At 48.0% G+C, this 23,341-nt stretch overlaps 2 protein-coding genes across 2 annotated transcripts in view; both read right to left on the bottom strand.

Moving 5' to 3' along the window:
- Positions 1-1,081: 1,081 nt before the first annotated feature.
- LOC132590440 (zinc finger protein 84-like) lies at positions 1,082-2,605 on the bottom strand. The gene has a single exon (XM_060263386.1). It carries the CDS (start codon positions 2,603-2,605, stop codon positions 1,082-1,084), a length of 1,524 nt encoding a protein of 507 aa, XP_060119369.1.
- A 163-nt stretch (positions 2,606-2,768) lies between these two features.
- LOC132590424 (zinc finger protein 883-like) overlaps positions 2,769-23,341 on the bottom strand; it is a 39,119-nt gene continuing 18,546 nt past the window's right edge. The window contains exon 5 of the mRNA XM_060263385.1: positions 2,769-2,790. Within this exon, the coding sequence (XP_060119368.1) occupies positions 2,769-2,790 (22 nt within the window). The remainder of the gene's footprint in view (positions 2,791-23,341) is intronic.

Raw genomic sequence — 23,341 nt, 5'->3', positions numbered from 1 at the left:
CTAATCCCCCTAAAGGAAGGCCTCCAGCAGCATTAAAGAGCCTACCAGCCAATCAAGGCCGAATGATTAAGTATCATTTGCAGGTGTAGGATGCTTAGGGAGAACACACCAAAGCCCCAGCTGGAATACTTCACAGAGGGTTAGAACACCACTCCTTTGGTAGCTGGAGCCGAAGCAACTTACAATTTGTGTTGCAGGTCAAATATCTGAAAGGGAATGAACTTCAATAACAAATGATACTTCTGTTCACCCCAGCCCCCACAATTAGATGGAAAAAATACAGTTTAAAATAATACAGTTTAATAATAATAATTTACAATAATCTCATAGCAATATTCATCGACTTATTAAAATTAATTTCAAAGGACCAGATAGCTATGTATAAGGAGTATATGTCTGATGTACCTGATACACATAAGAATCTCTTAAACAACCTATGAACATTCCTTAGTTCAGCTTCGTTTTCTCAGATTAATAAACAATCTAGGGTTGCCAACTGGCTGGAAGAAAAGAGTCTGGTGTCCTTTTGACACCATATGGGGTAGTGAGATGTATCAGAAGGCTTCGAACACGGCTAAAGCTTCTTCCATATTGAGAGCATTTTTAATATTTCTTCCTGGTTACAATAACATTTCTGCGTAGATTCAAGCTTTCTACAATAGTTTATATAGTGCCAGTTCTCTATACGGAATGTGGATCTTCTTTAGTTATAAAATAAGATAAAAGCTGCTTTAACAGGCTAAGCAATTACAAGATCTCTCCCCTGTGTGGGTTCTCTGATGACTTTGAAGATTGCCACTGTCAGTGAATCTCTTTCCACACTCTGAGCATTCAAAAGGTCTCTCCCTTGTGTGGGTTCTCTGATGACTTTGAAGATGGCCACTCCGACTGAATCTCTTTCCACACTTTGAGCATTCAAAACGTCTCTCCCCGGTGTGGGTTCTCTGATGGCATTAAAAGTGCCACTGTGACTGAATCTCTTTCCACACGCTGAGCATTCAAAACGTCTCTCCCCGGTGTGGGTTCTCTGATGGCATTAAAAGTGCCACTGTGACTGAATCTCTTTCCACACGCTGAGCATTCAACATGTCTCTCCCATATGGGTTCTCAGATGTCTTTGAAGATGGCCACTCTGACTGAATCTCTTCCCACACTCTGAGCATTCAAAAGGTCTCTCCCCTGTGTGGGTTCTCTGATGCCTGTGAAGATGGCTACTTTCAGTGAATCTCTTTCCACACTCTGAGCATTCAAAAGGTGTCTCCCCTGTGTGGGTTCTCTGATGACATTGAAAATGGCTGCTCTGACTGAATCTCTTTCCACACTCTGAGCATTCAAAAGGTCTCTCCCCTGTATGGGTTCTCTGATGACTTTGAAGATGGCCACTCTGACTGAATCTCTTTCCACACTCTGAGCATTCAAAAGGTCTCTCCCCTGTGTGGGTTCTCTGATGATTTTTTAGACTGCCACTGTCAGTGAATCTCTTTCCACACTCTGAGCATTCAAAAGGTCTCTCCCCTGTGTGGGTTCTCTGATGACATTGAAAATGGCTGCTCTGACTGAATCTCTTTCCACACTCTGAGCATTCAAAAGGTCTCTCCCCTGTATGGGTTCTCTGATGACTTTGAAGATGGCCACTCTGACTGAATCTCTTTCCACACTCTGAGCATTCAAAAGGTCTCTCCCCTGTGTGGGTTCTCTGATGACTTTGAAGACTTCTACTGTCAGTGAATCTCTTTCCACATTCTGAGCATTCAAAAGGTCTCTCCCCTGTGTGGGTTCTCTGATGACTTTGAAGACTTTTACTGTCAGTGAATCTCTTTCCACATTCTGAGCATTCAAAAGGTCTCGCTCCTGTGTGGGTTGTCTGATGACTTTGAAGATGGCCACTGCGACTGAATCTCTTTCCACACTCTGAGCATTCAAAAGGTCTCTCCCCTGTGTGGGTTCTCTGATGACTTTGAAGATGGCCACTCTGACTGAATCTCTTTCCACACTCTGAGCATTCAAAAGGTTTCTCCCCTGTGTGGGTTCTCTGATGACTTTGAAGACTGCTACTGTCATTGAATCTCTTTCCACACTCTGAGCATTCAAAAGGTTTCTCCCCTGTGTGGGTTCTCTGATGCCTGTGAAGACTGCTACTGTCAGTGAATCTCTTTCCACACTCTGAGCATTCAAAAGGTTTCTCCCCTGTGTGGGTTCTCTGATGCCTGTGAAGACTGCTACTGTCATTGAATCTCTTTCCACACTCTGAGCATTCAAAAGGTCTCTCCCCTGTGTGGATTCTCTGATGCATCTGAAGTTTCCGTCTCTCACTGAACCTCATTCCACATTCTGAGCATTCAAAAGGTCTCTCCCCTGTGTAGGTTCTCTGATGACTTTGAAGATGGCCACTCTGACTGAATCTCTTTCCACTCTCTAAACAGTCCAAAGGTCTGTCTACTTTGTGGATTCTCTGATGCTTGTGAAGATTCCCTGTCTCACTGAATCTCCTTCCACTCTCTGTGCATTCAAATGATTTCTGCCCTCTTCGTTGTCTTTGGTGCAGAGGGAGCTGTGATCTGATTTTGAAGTGCTTTACACACTGAACGGATGTACTTGCCCTCATTATCCTCTGCTTTGGAAAACGTGCATTATGTCGTCTTCCATCTCTCTTCTCAGCTGTATGGCTGCCTTTCTTTCTCTTAGGTCTTCCTGGATTCCTGATGTTTTCTTTCAAGTCCACATTTTGAACTCGATCTGGCAACTGCTGATCCAGTTCCTCACCCTCCTCATTGCTCTGATCGTCCTGGGCTGGAAAAAGAAGAGAGATCCCATTAACACCTGGAGGGCAGGTAAGTTCTAAAGGCATCAATGTTACTGCAGGAGGAAAGGACTGAGGGCCCTTCCGCCTCCTTTGGCTTGCCTGATCTTAACCTCTCTTCCACCTTCCCCAGATATCTAGTCTTTCAGGATACCTCATCCCTACGAGAGCCACACCTGAGCTCTTGCTCAGAGGAAGCTCCTGACCCTACAAGTCCCAGTCCCCAGAAGGCCTCCTGTCCCTGCAGTGGGCTGTCTGATTCTACCAACCAAATGTTGCTCTGAACTCAATCCAAAATCCCCCATGGATATTCCTTGCCTCTTCCAGTGCCAGTTTGGTGTAGTGGTGAAGTGTGCGGACTCTTATCTGGGAGAACGGGGTTTGATTCCCCACTCTTCCACTTGTAGCTGCTGGAATGGTATTGGATTAGCCATAGCTCTCGCAGAGCTGTCCTTGAAAAGGCAGCTTCTGAGGAGAGCTCTCTCAGCCCCACCCACCTCACAGGGTGTCTGTTGTGGTGCGGGGGGGAAGGTAAAGGAGATTGTGACCGCTCTGAGACTCTTTAGATTCAGAGTATAGGGCGAGATATAAATCCAATATATTCTTCTTCTTGACATCCCCGGAAGGACTCCTCCCCCCGCAGGGGGCTGTATTATTGTCCCAACCTGCACTGGAGACGCTGCACAGCTTGTTTGTAGTATTCTGAGCCCGGTTCAAAGTGCTGGCTTTGACCTTTAAAGCCCTATATGGCTTGGGACCTGTCTACTTTCTGAACCGCCTTTCCTCACAGGAGCCCCAGAGAGCACTACGATCAAGCTCGTTAAATCTTTTAAAGATCCCTGGGCTAAAAGAGGCCCGTTTGACCGCAAGAGCCTTTTCCGTGGCTACGCCTGCCCTCTGGAAGGCCCTCCCTGAGGAGACCAGGGCCCTGCAGGAGTTATCACAATTCCGCAGGGCCTGTAAGACATACCTGCTCAGGCAGGCTTTTAATAACTAAGTGGAGGCACTTTTAACATCTATGGGGTGTGTACTATCTACCCCACAATGGGATCACAAATTAATTCAAAACAGACAGAGCGCGCTATGTGAACTGTATTCAAACTGTTTTAATATTTTAATAATGTTTTATTAAGAACATAAGAGAAGCCATGTTGGATCAGGCAATGGCCCATCCAGTCCAACACTCTGTGTCACACAGTGGCAAAAAATTTTATACATACACACACACTGTGGCTAATAGCCACTGATGGACCTCAGCTCCATATTTTTATCTAAACCCCTCTTGAAGGTGGCTATGCTTGTGGCCACCACCACCTCCTGTGGCAGTGAATTCCACATATTAATCACTCTTTGGGTGAAGAAGTACTTCCTTTTATCCGTTTTAACCTGGCTGCTCAGCAATTTCATCGAATGCCCACGAGTTATTGTTATAATGTGAATCTGTCATTGCAAAAAACATAAAGACCAACAATAAAAATTTCTTCAAATATATTAGAAGTAGGAAACTAGCCAGGGAGGCAGTGGGGCCCTTGGATGTCCATGGGGTAAAAGGATTACTGAAGGAGGATAGGGAAATGGCTGAGAAGCTGAATGAATTTTTTGCCTCCGTCTTCACTGTGGAAGACGAGAACTTTTTGCCCGCCCCAGAACCACTGATTTTGGAAGGAGTGTTGAAAGACCTGAGTCAGATTGAGGTGACAAAAGAGGAGGTCCTACAACTGATAGACAAATTAAAAACTAATAAGTCACCGGGTCCGGATGGCATACATCCAAGAGTTCTGAAAGAACTCAAAGATGAACTTGTGGATCTTCTAACAAAAATCTGTAATCTTTCATTGAAATCTGCCTCCGTTCCTGAGGACTGGAAGGTAGCAAATGTCACCCCCATCTTTAAAAAGGGTTCCAGAGGAGATCCGGGAAATTACAGGCCAGTCAGTCTGACTTCAATACCGGGAAAGTTGGTAGAAACCATTATCAAAGACAGAATGCGTAGGCACATTGATGAACACGGGTTATTGTGGCTCAGATAGCAGCCGCTGCCAAGTCCACGTTTTTTCATCTTAGGCGGGCAAGGCAGTTGGCCCCCTTCCTGGAGCGCGACGACCTAGCAACAGTGATCCATGCTACGGTCACCTCGAGGTTAGACTACTGCAATGCCCTCTACATGGGGCTGCCCCTGTCCCGAACTCGGAAACTGCAGCTTGTGCAGAACGCCGCGGCCCGGCTGTTATTGGGTCTCCCAAAGTGGGGACACATTCAGCCGGGTCTTCGGACCCTGCACTGGCTTCCAGTGATATACCGAGTCCGGTACAAGGTGCTGGTTATCACCTTTAAAGCCCTATATGGCTTGGGACCTGTCTACCTGAAGGACCGTCTTTCCCCGCATGTTCCCCAGAGAGTACTGAGGTCGGGAACACAAAATCTCCTTACTGTCCCTGGGCCGAAAGAAGCCCACTTGAAATCCACCAGAGAAAGGGCTTTCTCTGTTATGGCCCCTACATGGTGGAATCAGCTGCCGGAGGAGGTGAAGGCCCTGCGGGACCTAGTTCAGTTCCGCAGGGCCTGTAAGACGACCCTCTTCCGGCTAGCCCATACCTAGCTTGAGATCCTGCAACTTGCCAGATTTCCTTTATATATACTTGAATATTTATTAATATTTATTAATTTTTAGAGTTTTATCTGTTTTAATTGTCTATTCCCTCACATGTTTAAATATTGTTTATTGTTATGTGGGATCTATTGTTGGAAGCCGCCCTGAGCCATTCGTGGGAAGGGCGGGATATAAATTCTAAATAAATAAAATAAAAATTATTGAGGAAGACTCAGCATGGGTTCCGCAAGGGAAGATCTTGCCTCACTAACCTGTTACATTTCTTTGAGGGGGTGAACAAACATGTGGACAAAGGAGACCCGATAGATGTTGTTTACCTTGACTTCCAGAAAGCTTTTGATAAAGTTCCTCATCAAAGGCTCCTTAGAAAGCTTGAGAGTCATGGAGTAAAAGGACAGGTCCTCTTGTGGATCAAAAAGTGGCTGAGTAATAGGAAGCAGAGAGTGAGTATAAATGGGCAGTCTTCGCAGTGGAGGACGGTAAGCAGTGGGGTGCCGCAGGGCTCGGTACTGGGTCCCATGCTCTTTAACTTATTCATAAATGATTTAGAGTTGGGAGTGAGCAGTGAAGTGGCCAAATTTGCGGATGACACTAAATTGTTCAGGGTGGTGAGAACCAGAGAGGATTGTGAGGAACTCCAAAGGGATCTGTTGAGGCTGGGTGAGTGGGCGTCAACGTGGCAGATGCGGTTCAATGTGGCCAAGTGCAAAGTAATGCACATTGGGGCCAAGAATCCCAGCTACAAATACAAGTTGATGGGGTGTGAACTGGCAGAGACTGACCAAGAGAGAGATCTTGGGGTCGTGGTAGATAACTCATTGAAAATGTCAAGTCAGTGTGCGTTTGCAATAAATAAGGCCAACGCCATGCTGGGAATTATTAGGAAGGGAATTGAAAACAAATCAGCCAGTATCATAATGCCCCTGTATAAATCGATGGTGCGGTCTCATTTGGAGTACTGTGTGCAGTTCTGGTCGCCGCACCTCAAAAAGGATATTATAGCATTGGAGAAAGTCCAGAAAAGGGCAACTAGAATGATTAAAGGGCTGGAGCACTTTCCCTATGAAGAAAGGTTGAAATGCTTGGGACTCTTTAGCTTGGAGAAACGTCGACTGCGGGGTGACATGATAGAGGTTTACAAGATAATGCATGGGATGGAGAAAGTAGAGAAAGAAGTACTTTTCTCCCTTTCTCACAATACAAGAACTCGTGGGCATTCGATGAAATTGCTGAGCAGACAGGTTAAAACGGATAAAAGGAAGTACTTCTTCACCCAAAGGGTGATTAACATGTGGAATTCACTGCCACAGGAGGTGGTGGCGGCCACAAGTATAGCCACCTTCAAGAGGGGTTTAGATAAAAATATGGAGCACAGGTCCATCAGTGGCTATTAGCCACAGTGTGTGTGTATATATAAATTTTTTTGCCACTGTGTGACACAGAGTGTTGGACTGGATGGGCCGTTGGCCTGATCCAACATGGCTTCTCTTATGTTCTTATGTCATCAAATTGTGACCGTTGTTAGCCGCCCTGAGCCCGTTTGGGGAGGGTGGGATACAAGTCCAAGAAATAAAAATAAAATAAATAACTAAATCTTGCTCCGAAGTCACCCATGGCTATGCCTTGCCTCTTTATTGGGAGAAGTGAATGATACTTACTCTCAGACAGCTCATTTGGGGAGGAAATTTGCTCTTGAGATCTTCTTGAGAAACTCCCCAGCTTTTCTTTGGATGCAAGGCGATTGTTTTTCTCCACCAAAGTCTCTCTTATACTTCTGGCTTCATTTGCAGAGAGAGAGAAAGAAAAAGTAATCATTCTTCTATCGGGAAGGAAATAAATTCAAAAGTAAAAATTCTTATGGAATCATGGTCAGGATCTTAGCCCGCAATCCCAGCCAGTGTAGGAGGGACAGATCTGTGAGGCAAAGCAGCCTAGTTCCCCTCAAGGGTTAATGTGAGCATTAAATGGTCTGTCTGACTTGCAGGTGTTGCTGATTTAACCTCCCCCCCCCCCCAGCTTATCTTTCTCAAGGCTGGCTTTGGTGAATCCTGAGAACCTGTATCCAGTTGTGTAACCAGGAGTTAGGGGGGACTGGGTGGGTGCTGATAGCTTCTGGAAAATTCCATCAGGAAGGACCCTCGATTGGGTCATTCGGACCACCTGACACTACAGAGGTAGAAGTATACTACCAGGGGGACCCAGGCTAGGTTCTTGACAGGATCTTTTCAGGTCACAGTCAAAGGGGATGTTTGTAATCCCATCCAGGGGGAGGGGGTGTTGTAAATGTAAGCAGCAGAGAAATGAGGATCTGGCCCATTCCAGATTCTCTCTCAGGTTCTCTTTCATCTCCACCTTTGCCTCCAGCCGAGACACCTTCTCAGTAACACCAACAAAATGGGATCACACTTCACATTACACGCAACAAGAGAAACAGACCCTCTGATGTACTGGCTAACAATGTTTAGTAAAACCTTTTTAGAAAAACCATATAATTTTTAGTACATTACAACAGCACAAGAAAGGTCCATTCTCACATTACAATATTACAAGAAAGGTCCAATGTGCACCCAGAAACTTACCATTCAATCATTTTGGAGCTTGCTTTCTGCCATCAAAAGGAACGGCTTGCTCCTAATAAAAATATTGTAGAGAGCAATTTGCCAGCAATCTCCAGAAGGCTTTTGCATCTGGTTAAAGAAGTGGTTCAGGACTGGTTTAAGCTCCTAATAAATATATATATACATTTAAGTGGGACTGAGTGGTAAGTTTTTAGCAACAATTAACAATATCTTAAAACTTAAAAATTATCTATTTCCATTCAGCTTTGTGGTGTGTCCTGTTGTTATCGCCATGGTTTATCCCAGGATGAGAGAACTTGAAAAAAACAGATGTTGCAGAAGAGCATTTACATTCAATTGTTACAAGAGGCTGAGAACCCTGAAAGAAATAAGGACTACTCTTGAGGAAGAATTTCTTTGACAAAATGAGCCTATATCTCATCTAAATCTGAGAGGCTCACTGGACCTCTCTCCAGGCCGTAGCCAGAAAAGTTCCAGCGGAGGGGCCCCAGAGAAAAAAAAATTGGTGGGGGGGCTGCAGAGCAGCAGTGTGGAATTCGGGTGGGGGCCGCAAGAGTGGTGATGAGAGTGGGAGCCACCAGAAAGAGGTTAGGCGGGGGCCGCAAGAGTAGCGGTGGGGAGATCAGGCGGGGGCAGCCAGACAAGCAGTGTGGAGATCGGGCGACATTCGCAAGAACAGCGGTGCAGAGATCAGAGTCCGCAAGAGTGGCGGGGAAAGGAGGGGCCATACATGTTGAGGGGGTGTTGGGTGGAGGGGCCATACCCCCCTGCAGCTCCCCCTCAGCTACAGCCCTGCCTCTCTGGTAATATTGTAATGTGAGAATGGACCTTTCTTGTGCTGTTGTAATGTACAAAAAGATTATATGGTTTCTCCAAAATGGTTTTACCAAACATTGTTATCCGGGACACCTTCTCAGGCTTCGGTGACGGCCACAACACTGGTCTCAGTCGCCCCTCAGCAATCAGCTGGAAAGGCCTCAACATGATGTATTGCTGTTCAACAGTTTGATTCCTGCATCACCCCAGGGGCACCAACTCACACCTTTGGCCCCTGTGAAAGCTCCTTACCCAGAGAGATGATGCTTCCATAGTTCTCCCGCATGACCTCCCTGTAGAGAGTCCTCTGGCCCGGATCCAGCAGGGCCCACTCTCCTGGGGTGAAGCAGACAGACACCTCCTCAAAGGAAACGGGGCACTGAAAGAAAAAGCAGATTCCCTCGCCAGCGATCACAAAATCTAGAGTTGGAAGGGACCTCCAGGGTCCTCTAGTCCAACCCCCTGCACAATGCAGGAAACTCACAAACCCCTCCCCCTAAATTCACTGGATCTTCATTGCTGTCAGATGGCCATCTAGCCATCTGCCTTATTTTCTTTCATTTTAATGATTTTAACTTTAATTTTAACTTTTTATTGTGTGATTTAATTATTTTATTATGTTGCTATCCACCCTGGATCCGACTTGGGAAAGGGCAGACTAGATATCCACAGAATAGCTAAATAAAATAAATAAACCTCGAAGGAAGGAGAGCCCACCACCTCCCAAGGAAGCGTGTTCCATGCCGGACAGACACTGCACACTGGAAGGGAGGAGTCTGGGGCGGAACAGGAGATATGGCTTGGCATGGGGAAAGGGAGCTGCATTTAGATCCTCTCTTATCTGGACCATTGTAGAAACTGGAAGCAAAAGCCCCCCCTCCCTGAGAAAGAAGGGGGACCCAGCCGTCTCCCGCTCATCTCCCCTACCTGGACTGGAGGTAAAACAGCCGTTTCCACACCTCCAGCAAGACAGCAGCTCAACAGCATCTCTCCACTGCCTGTTCATAACAGAAAGGAGGAAGGAAGGGTGTTTGACTTCTTATTCTATTTTCTGGTTGGTTCACTGCTTCACGCTCCCCCTTCGCAGGAGTCTAAGACAAGCCCTGTGTATACTCAACACATTCTCTCACACTTTTTACTAAATCCTGGGAGAAGCAGAAGAGAAGTACCCATGAGCCTCACGGTGAAAATCTCTGCCAACATATTTCAGACTTCAAACGTGCCCTGGGAACTCTGGAGATCCTAAAGTTACAGCATCCCTGCTGGATCAGGGCCCAAACCCAGGAATCCCATTCTTCTGCCGGCTGGGCCCTTGAGTCTGGGCTGCCGGTGGATATAGACAGGGGTGGAAATGACATTGCATGAAATGTCACCATCACGTTCAGCCCAAATCCCAGATGTCACTTGAGCTTTTCAAGAGAATCTAGGACAGGGGTGTCAAACACTTGGCCCGTGTGCCAAAAGTGGCCCGCCCAGGGCTTTGATCAGGCCCACGGAGCACTTATCTGCCCCCTCTTGTCCTTACCCTTTGAACCTCGAAGACTACCTCCCTTTCAGTTCTCAGGCTCTTTGAAGCCCTCTTTCAAGCTCCCAGAGTGAGCCTCAGTTCCCAGCTCTTCCTACCTTTCCTTGCTGCTGCTGCAAGGAAAACGTGGGGTGGATTTTAAGGTCCGTTCCATGTTTTCCTTGCAGCTTTATCTTTGCTCTACAATGGTTTCAAATGGAGTGGAGAGGGTTACATTTTCAGAGTTCCTATAGGCAGCTCAAACTCCCGCTTCCTGGAGTTGTGTCCTTGCAAACAAGATGCTGATGCTTTCAGCCAGCTTATCTGTTGAATGGCCCCAATCTAGTGAGTACTCTAATGTGGGAACCCACAGCCACAGGGAGATATTGTACTGGAAAGCCATTGCCAACCTGAGTAGACTTGGGGGTGGGGGAGAAGCTTACAATGCCCTTTCACTGTTTCCACAGAGTCAAACCCTTTGTGCTTTTTTTATTTCAAAATTGCACTGCCAAATTCCACTGATCCTCCTCCTTTCAAACTTAAAAAAAAAAATGGAAAAGTTTCAAGCATGTTTGTATTAAGTTTAAAAACATCTTTTAACTGTGTTTGTCTGTGTCCGTTATAAAGTTTTTATCTCCACCAATGTTCCCCCTAAGCTGAGTTAGTGTGAGCTATCTCACAATTTTTTAGCCTCCAGCTCACACATTTTTGTCTTAGCTCAGGAAAAATGGCCCCAGAGCAAGCTAATTTATGCAGTACCTCATAACTTTAATGCCAATAGCTCACAAAGTAGATTTTTTGCTCACAAGACCCCACAGCATAGAGGGAACATTGATCTCCACTACCTGGCATTATATTTTATGAGACACACCGCCTGGCCCCACAAAGTCCAATTTGTGTCAGCTCCAGCCCTTCGTTAGGAGTTTGACACCCCTGATCTAGGGTACTATCCGTGCCAAGCTTCACACCAAGGTCCCCCAAATCTCCTGGGCTTCCGGCCACACCCTGTCATCCCAATTGCACAATCCTGTTTCCCACAGTGGCCCCTCAGATGCCCCTATAAGCACAGGCACAGAAGCCACATCTCCCCCTTGATTACTGGCCTCTAGGAACTGGTCTCCAGCGCTCTGCTGCCCCAGAAGGCTGAAGCTCCCTGTAGTCACCAAGCTGAAGAGCTCTGCCCCAGTTTGTCTGCCTTTCTTTTTGGAGCCACCTTGACCTCCTCTGATGGAAGGAAGGTGGAAGATGAATAATGAGTGAGAGGACTTGCCCTCCACGAATCGGTCTGATCCCCTTGGAGAAGACTGACGGTTAGTGGATATTGAGTGCTGTGTGTTCTGTGGAGACCTATTTAATTCCTTTCCTGACCTTAATGGTCTCCCCATCACATTTACGGGGTGCCCCAATCGCCTCCAGGCACAAAGAGTCCTTACCAGAGGAGAGGGCATCTTGGGCACCCTCCTGGGCCTGCGCCCCCTGCCCTTGCTCCAAGGAAGCTCCGTCTGCCCCAGAGAATACAGCTTCTGCCTTCACCGATGGGCCCCACATCTGAAACAGCAGCGAGGGAAAGGGGTCAGAGATGGGATGGAAAAGAGACCAGACACTGGATCCTGCCCCACTCCCAGACTCTGCACCCTTCCATCAGCAGACCTGGTCAGTTATCTGGAGGGAGCAGAAATTATCTATTAGAAGAGGCTGCTGAAGGAGGGATTAAATCTCCCATTTGGAGGATGAACACTTGGACAAATTTCCCTCAGGGAAACCTTAGATAAGGTCAGATATGAAATTGGATGTAGCTGGAGGAAACCCCCTCACCTGCTGCTCTGGCTGCCTCTTCTCCTCTGCCTGACTCAGGAGGAAACCTTCGGCCAAGGCCACCGCCTGGGAACTGGTCTCCGGCCCACATCCTCTGACCCAGCACTGCATTTCCTGGGGCAGGAGGGCCAGGAACCGCTCCAGAACCACAACGTCCAGGACCTGCTTCTTGGTGTGCCTCTCCGGCTCCAGCCAGTGGTTGCAAAGGCGATGGAGCTGGCTGCAAACCTCTCGGGGCCCATCAGCCTCAAGGTAGCAGAACTGCGTGAAGCATTGGAAATGTGCGTCTGAGGTCACGGTGTCCTTAGGCAGGACCTCTGGCACAGGGCTTTCCCAGAATTCAACGTTGCTCCCAGCTTGGTTGGAATGGGGGCCTTTGCTTGCCGTCTTCAAAGCTCCACGTCCTTCTGGGTCCTGCTCTTCCATCTCCTTCCCCTTCTCTTGGGCCACCTCCGACTGTGTCAATGTCCCTTTAGTGACTTGACTATAAATAGAGGCTTCTTTCTGCGGTGGGGGAAAGAGAGACAGAGACAGTTACGTGTCACGAGGAAAGCAAATGAGAATTGCCCCAGTGGATCAGAAGAAAAGTGCTTCTTGTGGTTTGTAGATCAGGCTTAGTTTCATTTTGCTATGTAATGTAATGTATGTAACATACCAAACTATGTTAGATATGCCTCCTTGGTTCTTTGGGAAAGTGAATTGTCTCTGCTTGGCTCTTGAAGGATGTTACGAGCTTAGCCTCTCCAGCAAAGAGGAGATCTTTGGGGGAGGCTGAAAACCAGCTCATTAGGACTCTCCTCTCAACTAGAAAGAAACTCTCAGTGCACTTGCAGGGCTGAAGAGCATGACAATAGTTAATGACCCTCAGCATTCCACAATCAAAAAGGGTACATTTGCACATCAGTCTCCAATTTCCATATATTTATTTGCTTCCCCATGTTTACCCCCAGAATTAGATACAAACAAATGCAGTCCCTACAATGGTCCGGGTGAGAAAGGCTCTGAACTCCACTCCCTTTACCCGTGCCAAGCCACACATCCTGTATCGTCCCATCCTGTACCATACGGGGACCATATAAACTAAGCTTGTTATCCCTGTTGGGTCCTCACATCTCTTAAACATCTTCACTATGTTGTGTGCTAATCTGCTGCTCACTCTTTTAATTTCAGTGTATCTGAAGAAGTCTGCTCAGCTCGAATGTGACCCTCTATAACCGGCATCTCCGGCCACCAAACTACACAAAATTGTGCTTGATACCTAAAAGGAGCCCCTAAAACCAGTGTTTCTTGTCGTTTAAAGTGCCTGTATTCAAATAGAAAGCTTCACTACTTTCCACCAATTCCCCTCTCAGGGCTTGACAGAACTTCCACCAAAAGGTACCATTTCTCAGTACCCGGAAATGCTGCCACGAAAAAAGGGGGGGAGGGCAGGAGCCCTAAAACTGCTTGCAAGTACAAACAATGAGGTAAGGAGGATGACGCCCCACACGCAAGAAAATAGTCATTGTAATATCACTCCGAAAGCCCCTGAAAGCAGAGAATCATAGAGATGGAAGGGACCTCAGGGTCATCTAGTCCAACCCCCTGCACAATCCAGGAAACTCAAATACCTCCCCCTCAATCCACAGGAACCTCATTGCTGTCAGATGGCCATCTAGCCTCTGCTTATAAACCTCCCAGGAGGTAGACCCCACAACCTCCCGAGGAGGCCCATTCTACTGAGGAACTGTTCTAACGCTCAGGAAGTTCTTCCTAATGTTGAGCTGGAAACTCTTTTAATTTCAACCCATTGGTTCTTGTCCTACCTTCTGGGGCCACAGAAAACAATTCCACACCATCCTCTAGATGACAGCCCTTCAAGTACTTTTTTTTCCGAGTAGAACAGTTTTTATTCTTATGACAGCCCTTCAAGTACTTGGAGTTCCTATCACCTCTCAGCTACCTCCTCTCCAGGCTAAACATGCCCAACTCCTTCAACCTTTCTTCATAGGACTTGGTCTCCAGACCCCTCACCATCTTCGTCGTCTTGCTGAAGGAAGCTGAGAGATCTCCCATTTGGAGGATTAACACTTGGGCAAACATCCCTCAGGGAAACCTTACATAAAGTCAGATATGGAATTGGACGTAGCTGGAGGAAACCCCTTACCTGCTGCTCTGTCTGCCTCTTCTCCTCTGCCTGACTCAGGAGGAAACCTTCGGCCAAGGCCACCGCCTGGGAACTGGCCTCCGGCCCACATCCTCTGACCCAGCACTGCATTTCCTGGGGCAGGAGGGCCAGGAATCGCTCCAGAACCACCACGTCCAGGACCTGCTTCTTGGTGAGCCTCTCCGGCTCCAGCCAGTGGTTGCAAAGACAATGGAGCTGGCTGCAAACCTCTCGGGGCCCATCAGCCTCATGGTAGCAGAACTGTGTGAAGCTTTGGAAATGTGCGTCTGAGGTCACGGTGTCCTTAGGCAGGGCCTCTGGTACAGGGCTTTCCCAGAATTCAACACTGCTCCCAGCTCGGTTGGAATGGAGGCCTTTGCTTGCCGTCTTCGAAGCTCCACGTCCTTCTGGGTCCTGCTTTTCCATCCCCTTCCCCTTCTCTTGGGCCACCTCTGAAATGTGTCAATGTCCCTTTAGTGACTTGACTATGAAGAGAGGGACGGGGAAGGAGAGACAGAGAGAATTACATGTTACAAGGAAAGCAGATGAGAATCGCCCCGGTGGATCAGAAGAAAAGTGCTTCTTGTGGTTTGTTCATCAGGTTTTGTTTCATTTTGCTATGTAATTAGATCCAAGTAGTCAGCCATGTTGGTCTGAAGTAGTAGAACAAAATAGGAGTCAAGTGGCATCTTTAAGACCAATTTAGTAAGCTTTTGTGTGCTCTCTAAACACACTTCATCAAACAAGGAATCCAGTACAGGGCGGAAAGCCACACATAGCTGGTAGTCAGCGGCTCAGAATGCAAATTGGTAGAAATTTAAGATCCAATCACAGTATAGTAACATTATCTGGTAGGGAGTGGTTTAGAATGCTAATTTAAGATTCAATGACAGAATAGTAAGATTAACAGATGGAGCAAACCTTTGATCTGAGTAGCATGAGCATGCAAAAGGGATAAAACAGTAATATGTCAAAATGTGAGAATGTCTGTTAATGACTATATTGTATTAAGCTGAGATATAAATACCTTCCTTTTGACCCAGGCTTAATACCGCCTTCCCAAGATTGCCCTGTATGGCGAACTTTCCACCGGCCATCGAAAAGAGGGGCACCAAAGAAGAGATACAAGGACTCCTTGAAGAAATACCTTGGTACCTGTTGCATCAACCATCACCAGTGGTCTGACCTGGCCTCAGATCGCAAAGCATGGAGGCACACCATCCACCAGGCTGTCTCTTCCTTTGAGAATGCACGCATAGCTGGTCTTGAAGACAAAAGGAGATTGAGGAAGAATCGCACTGCTACAGCATCAATCCCAAATCAGACTTTTCCCTGCAGCCACTGTGGCCGGACCTGCCTGTCCCGCATTGGTCTTGTCAGCCACCAGCGAGCCTGCAGCAGACGTGGACTTCTGCACCTTTCTTAAATCTTCGTTCGCGAAGTCAAGTCGAGAGAGAGAGAGAGAGAAATACCAGTCATTGACATTTTCACATTTTGACATATTACTGTTTTATTGCTTTTGCATGCTCATGCTACTCACATCAAAGGTTTGCTCAATTTGTTAATTTTACTATCAATCAAAAGCCTTTATTGGCATATATCAGATTATAAATCAAACAGATAAACAGCTACAGAAATTATAAAACAATCTTATGCAGCTATACATTAGATTAATTTTACTATTCTGTCATTGAATCTTAGATTTGCATTCTAAAGCACTCCCTACCAGACAATTTTACTATACTGCAATTGGATCTTAAATTTGTACCAGTTTGCATTCTGAGCCACTGACTACCAGCTATGTGTGGCTTTGCTCCCTGTACCGGATTCCTCGTCTGATGAAGCGTGCTTAGAGACCACATGAAAGCTTCTGTTCTGAATAAAACTAAGTTGGTCTTAAAGGTGCCTCTTGACTACTATTTTGTTTTGCTATGTAATGTAATGTACCAGACTATTTTAGATATGCCTCCTTGGTTCTTTGGGAAAGTCCACTGTCTCTGCTTGGCTCTTGAAGGATGTTACGAGCTTAACCTCTCATTACACTGGTCCAGTCTGTCTGATGGGGCTAATTCTTAAGGCAAACTGGGGCTCCAAAAGGACCAGGCGGACTGGTGACCCCTTCATCATTTTTTCTATCCTTTCAATAGATGAGAAGTGCTAGGAAGAGCACCTCTTCCAAGCACCAAAGAGGGGGTCCCCCTTTGATCTGTGGGGCTCAATTGGTCAGATCCTGGTCACGTCTCCAGCAAAGAGATCTTTGGGGGAGGCTGAAAACCAGCTCCTCCTGGCTCTCCTCTCAACTAGAAGGAAACTCTCAGTGCACTTGGAGGGCTGAAGAGCATGAAAACAGTTAATGACTCTCAGGATTCCACAAGTAAAAAGGGTACATTTGCACATCAGTCTCAAATTTCCATTAACTGATTTGCTTCCCTATGTTTCCCCCCAGAATTAGATCCAAACAAATGCAGTCTCTACAATGGCCCGGGTGAGAAAGGCTCTGAACTCCACTCCCTTTACCCGTGCCAAGCCAGACATCCTGTAACATATGGGGACCATATAAACTCAGCTTGTTAACTCTGTTGGGTCCTCACATCTCTTACACATTTTCGCTGAGTTGTGTGCTAATCCGGTGCTCACCCTCTTCCTACAGACATGGACTGCTAGGCTCCATTTCGGTGTATCTGAAGAAGTGTGCACAGCAGGCTTCCAGAGCCCACACTGCTTGCCAAGCCCTCCCGCCTCCTTTCGCTGGGCTCCGTGCATTGAGCGAGCGGGGCTGCCTTCGGGGAGCCAGAGCCGGCGTGCAAGAGCAGCAGGAGGGGGCTGCAAGACTCACCAGTCCGCCGGCTCCGTTCCCCCAGGGCCTCCGGGTGCAGCAGCCACAGCGCGCCGCCCTCGCCGGAAACCCTCCCCGGCCCCTGGGTTCCCCCCCAAGAGTTCCGGCCTCCTCCAAGAGTTCTGGCCCGGCGGCACCGGCCTCCCTCCCTCCCGGGGGCTCCCTTCCTTCCTCCTTCCCTGCCTCCTTGCAGGTGGAGGGGGGGGGGGGCTCCTTTCCATGCGCCGTCTTTTAGCCGCGGCCCGACCTTCTCCTGCTCCCGTTTCGCTGCAGAGCTCCCGCGCTTGTCTATCTTGCATCAGGGCAGGCAGAAACTCAGCGGGTGGAGTTCGGCGCCTGGCATTAGGGTTGCCAAGTCCCATGCAAGAAATATCTGGGGAGTTTGGGGGTGGAGCCAGGAGCAAGGCTGTGACAAGCAGGATTGAATTCCAAAGTGACCGCACACCTTTTAAATCCCTCCCCTCCTTTGGAAACAATGAAGGATAGGGGCACCTTTTTTGGGGCTCATAGAATTGGACCCCCTGGCCCAATCCGGTCCAATCTTTTTGAAACTTGGAGGGTGTTTTGGAGAGAGTCACTTTTTTTGCCTCTATCACAAAAAACAGCCCCCCCCCCCCCCCCCCAGTTCCAGATACCCACAAGGGTATCGATTCTCCTTTTTATATAAGAAAGAATAATGGCGTGCTCGAAGACATTTTCCTCCCCCCCCCCTTCGCGTTCTGATGACCCTGAAGCGGGGGGAGGGCCTCCAAACTGGGGGATCCCCTGCCCCCACCTGGGGACTGGAGCAACCCAAAAAGAGTAGCGTCGAAAATGGAGCAGGTAGGAAGCACTAAAGCATCCACGATAAACCAGCCTCAAGAATAAATAATTTCTGTTCATATACAAAACATAGAAACCTTGTGCAATAATTATTACAAAGCTGCAATGATATCACATCCGAGTCCCATAAGTTCCAGTTCACGCTGAGGGTCGTTTTTGTAGAAAAAGGTCCGGGATGCGATAAGACAAGCCGTGAAAACAGAGTCCAAAGCTCCAATTCTCTAGAAGTAACGGGTGTAGATCATGTCGACAGCAAGGACCATTGACGCAACAGGGATGCGCAGATGGCCCTCTTTCACATGTGGCTTCTACAAGCTTCAGTGTCTTTTACAAAATTATACAGGGCAATAGCTCAGTCCTTTCTGCAGAGTAACAATGGTGAAACTTGGAGGGTGTTTTGGAGAGAGGCACCGGATACTATGCTGCAAATTTGGTGCCTCTATCTCAAAAAGCAGCCACACCCGCCCCCCCCCCAGGCCCCCCCCAGCCCCAGAAAACCACAAGATTGATTCTCCTTTATACCCTATGGCAGGGGTGGCCAACAGTAGCTCTCCAGATGTTTTTTGCCTACAGCTCCTGTGACGGAACTGGCCAGATTCTGACTTCAGACCCGGTCCCGTCAACTCCCTTTTGAGTTGCCAACTCCTGAAGGGAGCTTATCTTCTTCCCCCCACTAGGGCACGCTGCCACCACCTGCTCAGTTTAGGGGTTCCTGACGAGAGGAACAGGACTCCCAATCCCCTTTGCCAGTTGTGTGGCCTCAGGGTCCTCTGCCATAGGATCTGCATTGCTGTCAGAGGGCCATCCAGCCTCTGTTGAAAACCCTCCAATGAAGCAGAGCCCAGTTAAAGCATAGAATCCTAGAGTTGGAAGGGACCTCCAGGGTTATCTAGTCCAACCCCCACACAATGTAGGGAAGTCACAATCCCCTCCCCTCAATCCACAGGACCCTCATTGCTGTCAGGGGCCATGCAGCCACTGTTAAGAAACCTCCAAGGAAGGAGAGCCCAGTTAAAGCACAGAATCCTAGAGTCGGAAGCGACCTCCAGGGTCATCTAGCCTAACCCCCTGCACAATGCAGGGAACTCACAAGCCCCTTCCCCTCAATCCACAGGACTATCATTGCTGTCAGGGGGCCATCTAGCCTCTGTTTAGAAACCTCCAAAGGAGGAGAGCCCAGTTAAAGCAAAGAATCCTAGAGCTGGAAGGGACAAGAAACCCCTCCCCCTCAATCCACAGGACCCTCATTGCTGTCAGAGGGCCATGCAGCCTCTGTTGAAAAACCTCCAAGGAAGGAGAGCCCAGTTAAAGCATAGAATCCAGGAGCCGGAAGGGACCTCAAGGGTCATCTAGCCCAACCCCCTGCACAATGCAGGGAACTCACAAGCCCCTCCCCCTCAATCCACAGGGCCCTCATTGCTGTCAGAGGGCCATCCAGCCTCTATTGAAACACCTCCCAGGAAAGACAGCCCAGTTAAAGCATAGAATCCGAGAGCTGGACGGGACCTCCAGGGTCATCTAGTCCAACCCCCTGAACAATGCAGGGAACTCACAAGCCCCTCCCCCTCAATCCACAGGACCCTCATTGCTGTCAGAGGGCCATCCAGCCTCTATTGAAAAACCTCCCAGAAAGGAGACCCCAGTTAAAGCATAGAATCCTAGAGTTGGAGGGAGAAAGGTGACCCCAGTTAAAGCATAGAATCCTAGAGTTGGAGGGGACCGCCAGGGTCATCTAGTCGAACCTCCTGCAAAATGCAGGAAACTTCGAAGCCCCTCCCCCTCAATCCACGGGACCCTCATTGCTGTCAGAGGGCCAGTTAGCCTCTGTTGAAAAACCTCCTAGGAAACAGAGCACAGGTAAAGCACAGAATCCTAGAGTTGGACGGGACCTCCAGGGTCATCTAGTCCAACCCCCTGCACAATGCAGGGAACTCACAACCCCTCCCCCTCATTCCACAGGACCCTCATTGCTGTCAGAGGGCCATCCAGCTCTGTTGAAAAATCTCCCAGGAAAGAGAGCCCAGTTAAACCACAGACTCCTAGAGTTGGAAGAGACCTCCAGGGTCATCTAGTCCAACACCCTGCACAATGCAGGGAACTCACAAACACATCTCCCTCAATCCACAGGACCCTCATTGCAGTCAGGGGGCCATGCAGCCTCTCTTGAAACATCTCCCAGGAAGGAGAGCCCAGTTAAAGCATAGAATCCTAGAGTTTGAAGAAACCTCCAGGGTCATCTAATCCAAGCCACTGAACAATGCAGGGAACTCACAAGCCCCTCCCCCTCAATCCACAGGACCCTCATTGCTGTCAGGGGGCCATGCAGCCTTTGTTGAAATACCTCCCAGGAAGGAGACCCCAGTTAAAGCATAGAATCCTAGAACTGGAGGGGACCGCCAGGGTCATCTAGTCCAACCCCCTGCAAAACGCTGGGAACTCACAACACCCTCCCCCTCAATCCACAGGACCCTCATTGCTGTCAGAGGGCCATCCAGCCTCTCTTGAAACATCTCCCAGGAAGGAGAGCCCACTTAAAGCATAGAATCCTAGAGTTTGAAGAAACCTCCAGGGTCATCTAATCCAAGCCACTGAACAATGCAGGGAACTCACAAGCCCCTCCCCCTCAATCCACAGGACCCTCATTGCTGTCAGGGGGCCATGCAGCCTTTGTTGAAATACCTCCCAGGAAGGAGACCCCAGTTAAAGCATAGAATCCTAGAACTGGAGGGGACCGCCAGGGTCATCTAGTCCAACCCCCTGCAAAACGCTGGGAACTCACAACACCCTCCCCCTCAATCCACAGGACCCTCATTGCTGTCAGAGGGCCATCCAGCCTCTCTTGAAACATCTCCCAGGAAGGAGAGCCCACTTAAAGCATAGAATCCTAGAGTTTGAAGAAACCTCCAGGGTCATCTAGTCCAACCCCCTGCTCTCTCTCTCTCTCTCTCTCGGCTTGGCTTCGCGAACGAAGATTTAAGAAGGGTGCAGTAGTCCACGTTTGCTGCAGGCTCGCTGGTGGCTGACAAGACCAATGCGGGACAGGCAGATCCGGCCACCGTGGCTGCAGGGAAAAGTCTGATTTAGGGCTGGTGCTGTGGCAGTGCGATTCTTCCTCAATCTCCTTTTGTCCTCAACCTTTCATATATGTAGAGAGGATGCAAGGAGGATTATTTAGCTAGTTGGAGCCAAGATGCACAAGTAACTGAGCTATAAGTATAGCTAAGTTTGGATTAAAGCAGTCACTTAGTTCTCATGTATACCCAGAATTAAACTTTGTTGGTCGTAAAGGTGCTACTGCGCTCAAACTCAGTTCTCACATCTGTTTAACCCTTTCGTTTGTATTCTAAGTAGCTGCTATTCACAGGTCTTACCAGCTGCTTTAACCCAAACTTAGCTATATTTATCACTCAGTCACATATGCATCATGACTTTAACTAGTCCTTCCTGGCAACTAATCCTCACCTATTTGTATCTGAAGAAGTGTACATGCACATAAAAGCTTATGCCAAGAATTAAACTTCGTTGGTCTTAGAGGTGCCACTGGATTCCAACTTTGTTTTGTATTTTACTCTTTATTCTACAGGACTCACCATTAACCTTTTCTCCACTATATACATTTTGGGAGACAGGAGAATGTGCACTACAGAGCCATCTAGTGTATATTTGTGTGTACTAATGCTAAGGCACATACATTAATATTTATATTTACACATGCACATTAGGCAAGAGGCAACCATCCTTTACACAGGAGGTTCAATTCACTTTTTTTTTTTTACCATCTTTCTAACTTTTTGAAAAGGCAACATAAGGACTCTGTAGGCACAGCTGTTTAACCGGAACAGGTACAAGAAAACTGGCACTGGTGGTAGTAAACAGAGATAATTGGAGGAGGTGCACGACTTTTTAAAAAGCTGCTTATTAATCAAAAGTGCAATAATGTTAGTGGGGTTGGATTTAACCAGCTTTTCTGCTGGTGAACAAGAAAGGAGACATCTTATTTGACCACCCACAAAGTCTGTACTGCAAATCATGGGTAAGGTTACCAGCCCTCTACTGGAAAATGCCATGAGATTTTTGGGGTGGTGGCTAGGGGGGACAACATTTCAAATGCCTGAGACAGGGCATATTTCTAGGATGGAAAACCACCGCCTTCCCAAGATTGCTCTGTATGGCAAACTTTCCACCGGCCATCGAAATAGAGGGGCACCAAAGAAGAGGTACAAGGACTCCTTGAAGAAATTCCTTGGCACCTGTCGCATCAACCATCACCAGTGGTCTGACCTAGCCTCAGATCGCAAAGCATGGAGGAACACTATCCACCAGGCTGTCTCTTCCTTTGAGAATGCACGCATAGTTGGTCTTGAGGACAAAAGGAGATTGAGGAAGAATCGCACTGCTACAGCACCAACCCCAAATCAGACTTTTCCCTGCAGCCATTGTGGCCGGACGTGCCTGTCCCGCTGTCAGCCACCAGCGAGCCTGCAGAAGACATGGACTACTGCACCTTTCTTAAATCTTCGTTCGCAAAGTCAAGCCGAGAGATATGGCGAAAAAGGAGTGAGAGACTTTGAAGAAGAGACAGGAATAAGGTTGACAGATATAGAACAATTTATTTACACCTCCACTCTCCAATCCGACAGAGTGCTCCGCTGCACCTCCACCACACATATCCCACACACAGTAAAGTGTCTTTGTACATTTATACATCAGGTTCAGCCAGGTAACCAATCAGCTTCCTGCTGAGTCATGCTGACATTGCTCAGGCTGACGCAATCTGGCAACCAGCCACCTTCTGTCACCTAGATGATCTACGTGGCAGTTCAGTGACTTTCACTTTCCCAGCATGTGCTAGAAACTGTTTGACTTTTGCATACAACTGACAAAGCAACCCCTCCCCGAGAAAGAAGGGGGACCCAGGCTGTCTCCCGCTCATCTCCCCTACCTGGACTGGAGGTAAAGCAGGCGTTTCCACACCTCCAGCAAGACAGCGGCTCAACAGCGTCTCTCCACTGCCTGTTCATAACAGAAAGGAAGAAGGGAGGGGGTTTGACTTCTTATTCCATTTGCTTTGTCAGTCCCTGCTTCACGCACCCCCTTCCCAGGCGTCTGAGACAAGCCCTGTGTACACTCAACAAATTCTTTCACACTTTTTACTAAATCCTGGGAGAGGCAGAAGAGAAGTACCCATGAGCCTCAGGGTGAAAATCTCTGCCAACATATTTCAGGCTTCAAACGTGCCCTGGGAACTCTGGAGTTCCTAAAGTTACAGCATCCCTGCTGGATCAGAGCCCAAACCCAGGAATCCCATTCTTCTGCCAGCTCAACCCTTGAGTCTGGGCTGGGGGTGGATATAGACAGGGGTGGAAATGACGTTGCATGAAATGTCACCATCACATTCAGCCCAAATCCCAG

This window comes from Heteronotia binoei, chromosome 2, assembly GCF_032191835.1.
Source record: "Heteronotia binoei isolate CCM8104 ecotype False Entrance Well chromosome 2, APGP_CSIRO_Hbin_v1, whole genome shotgun sequence".
NCBI lineage: Eukaryota > Metazoa > Chordata > Lepidosauria > Squamata > Gekkonidae > Heteronotia > Heteronotia binoei.
This window is presented reverse-complemented; position numbering and strand designations above follow the sequence as displayed.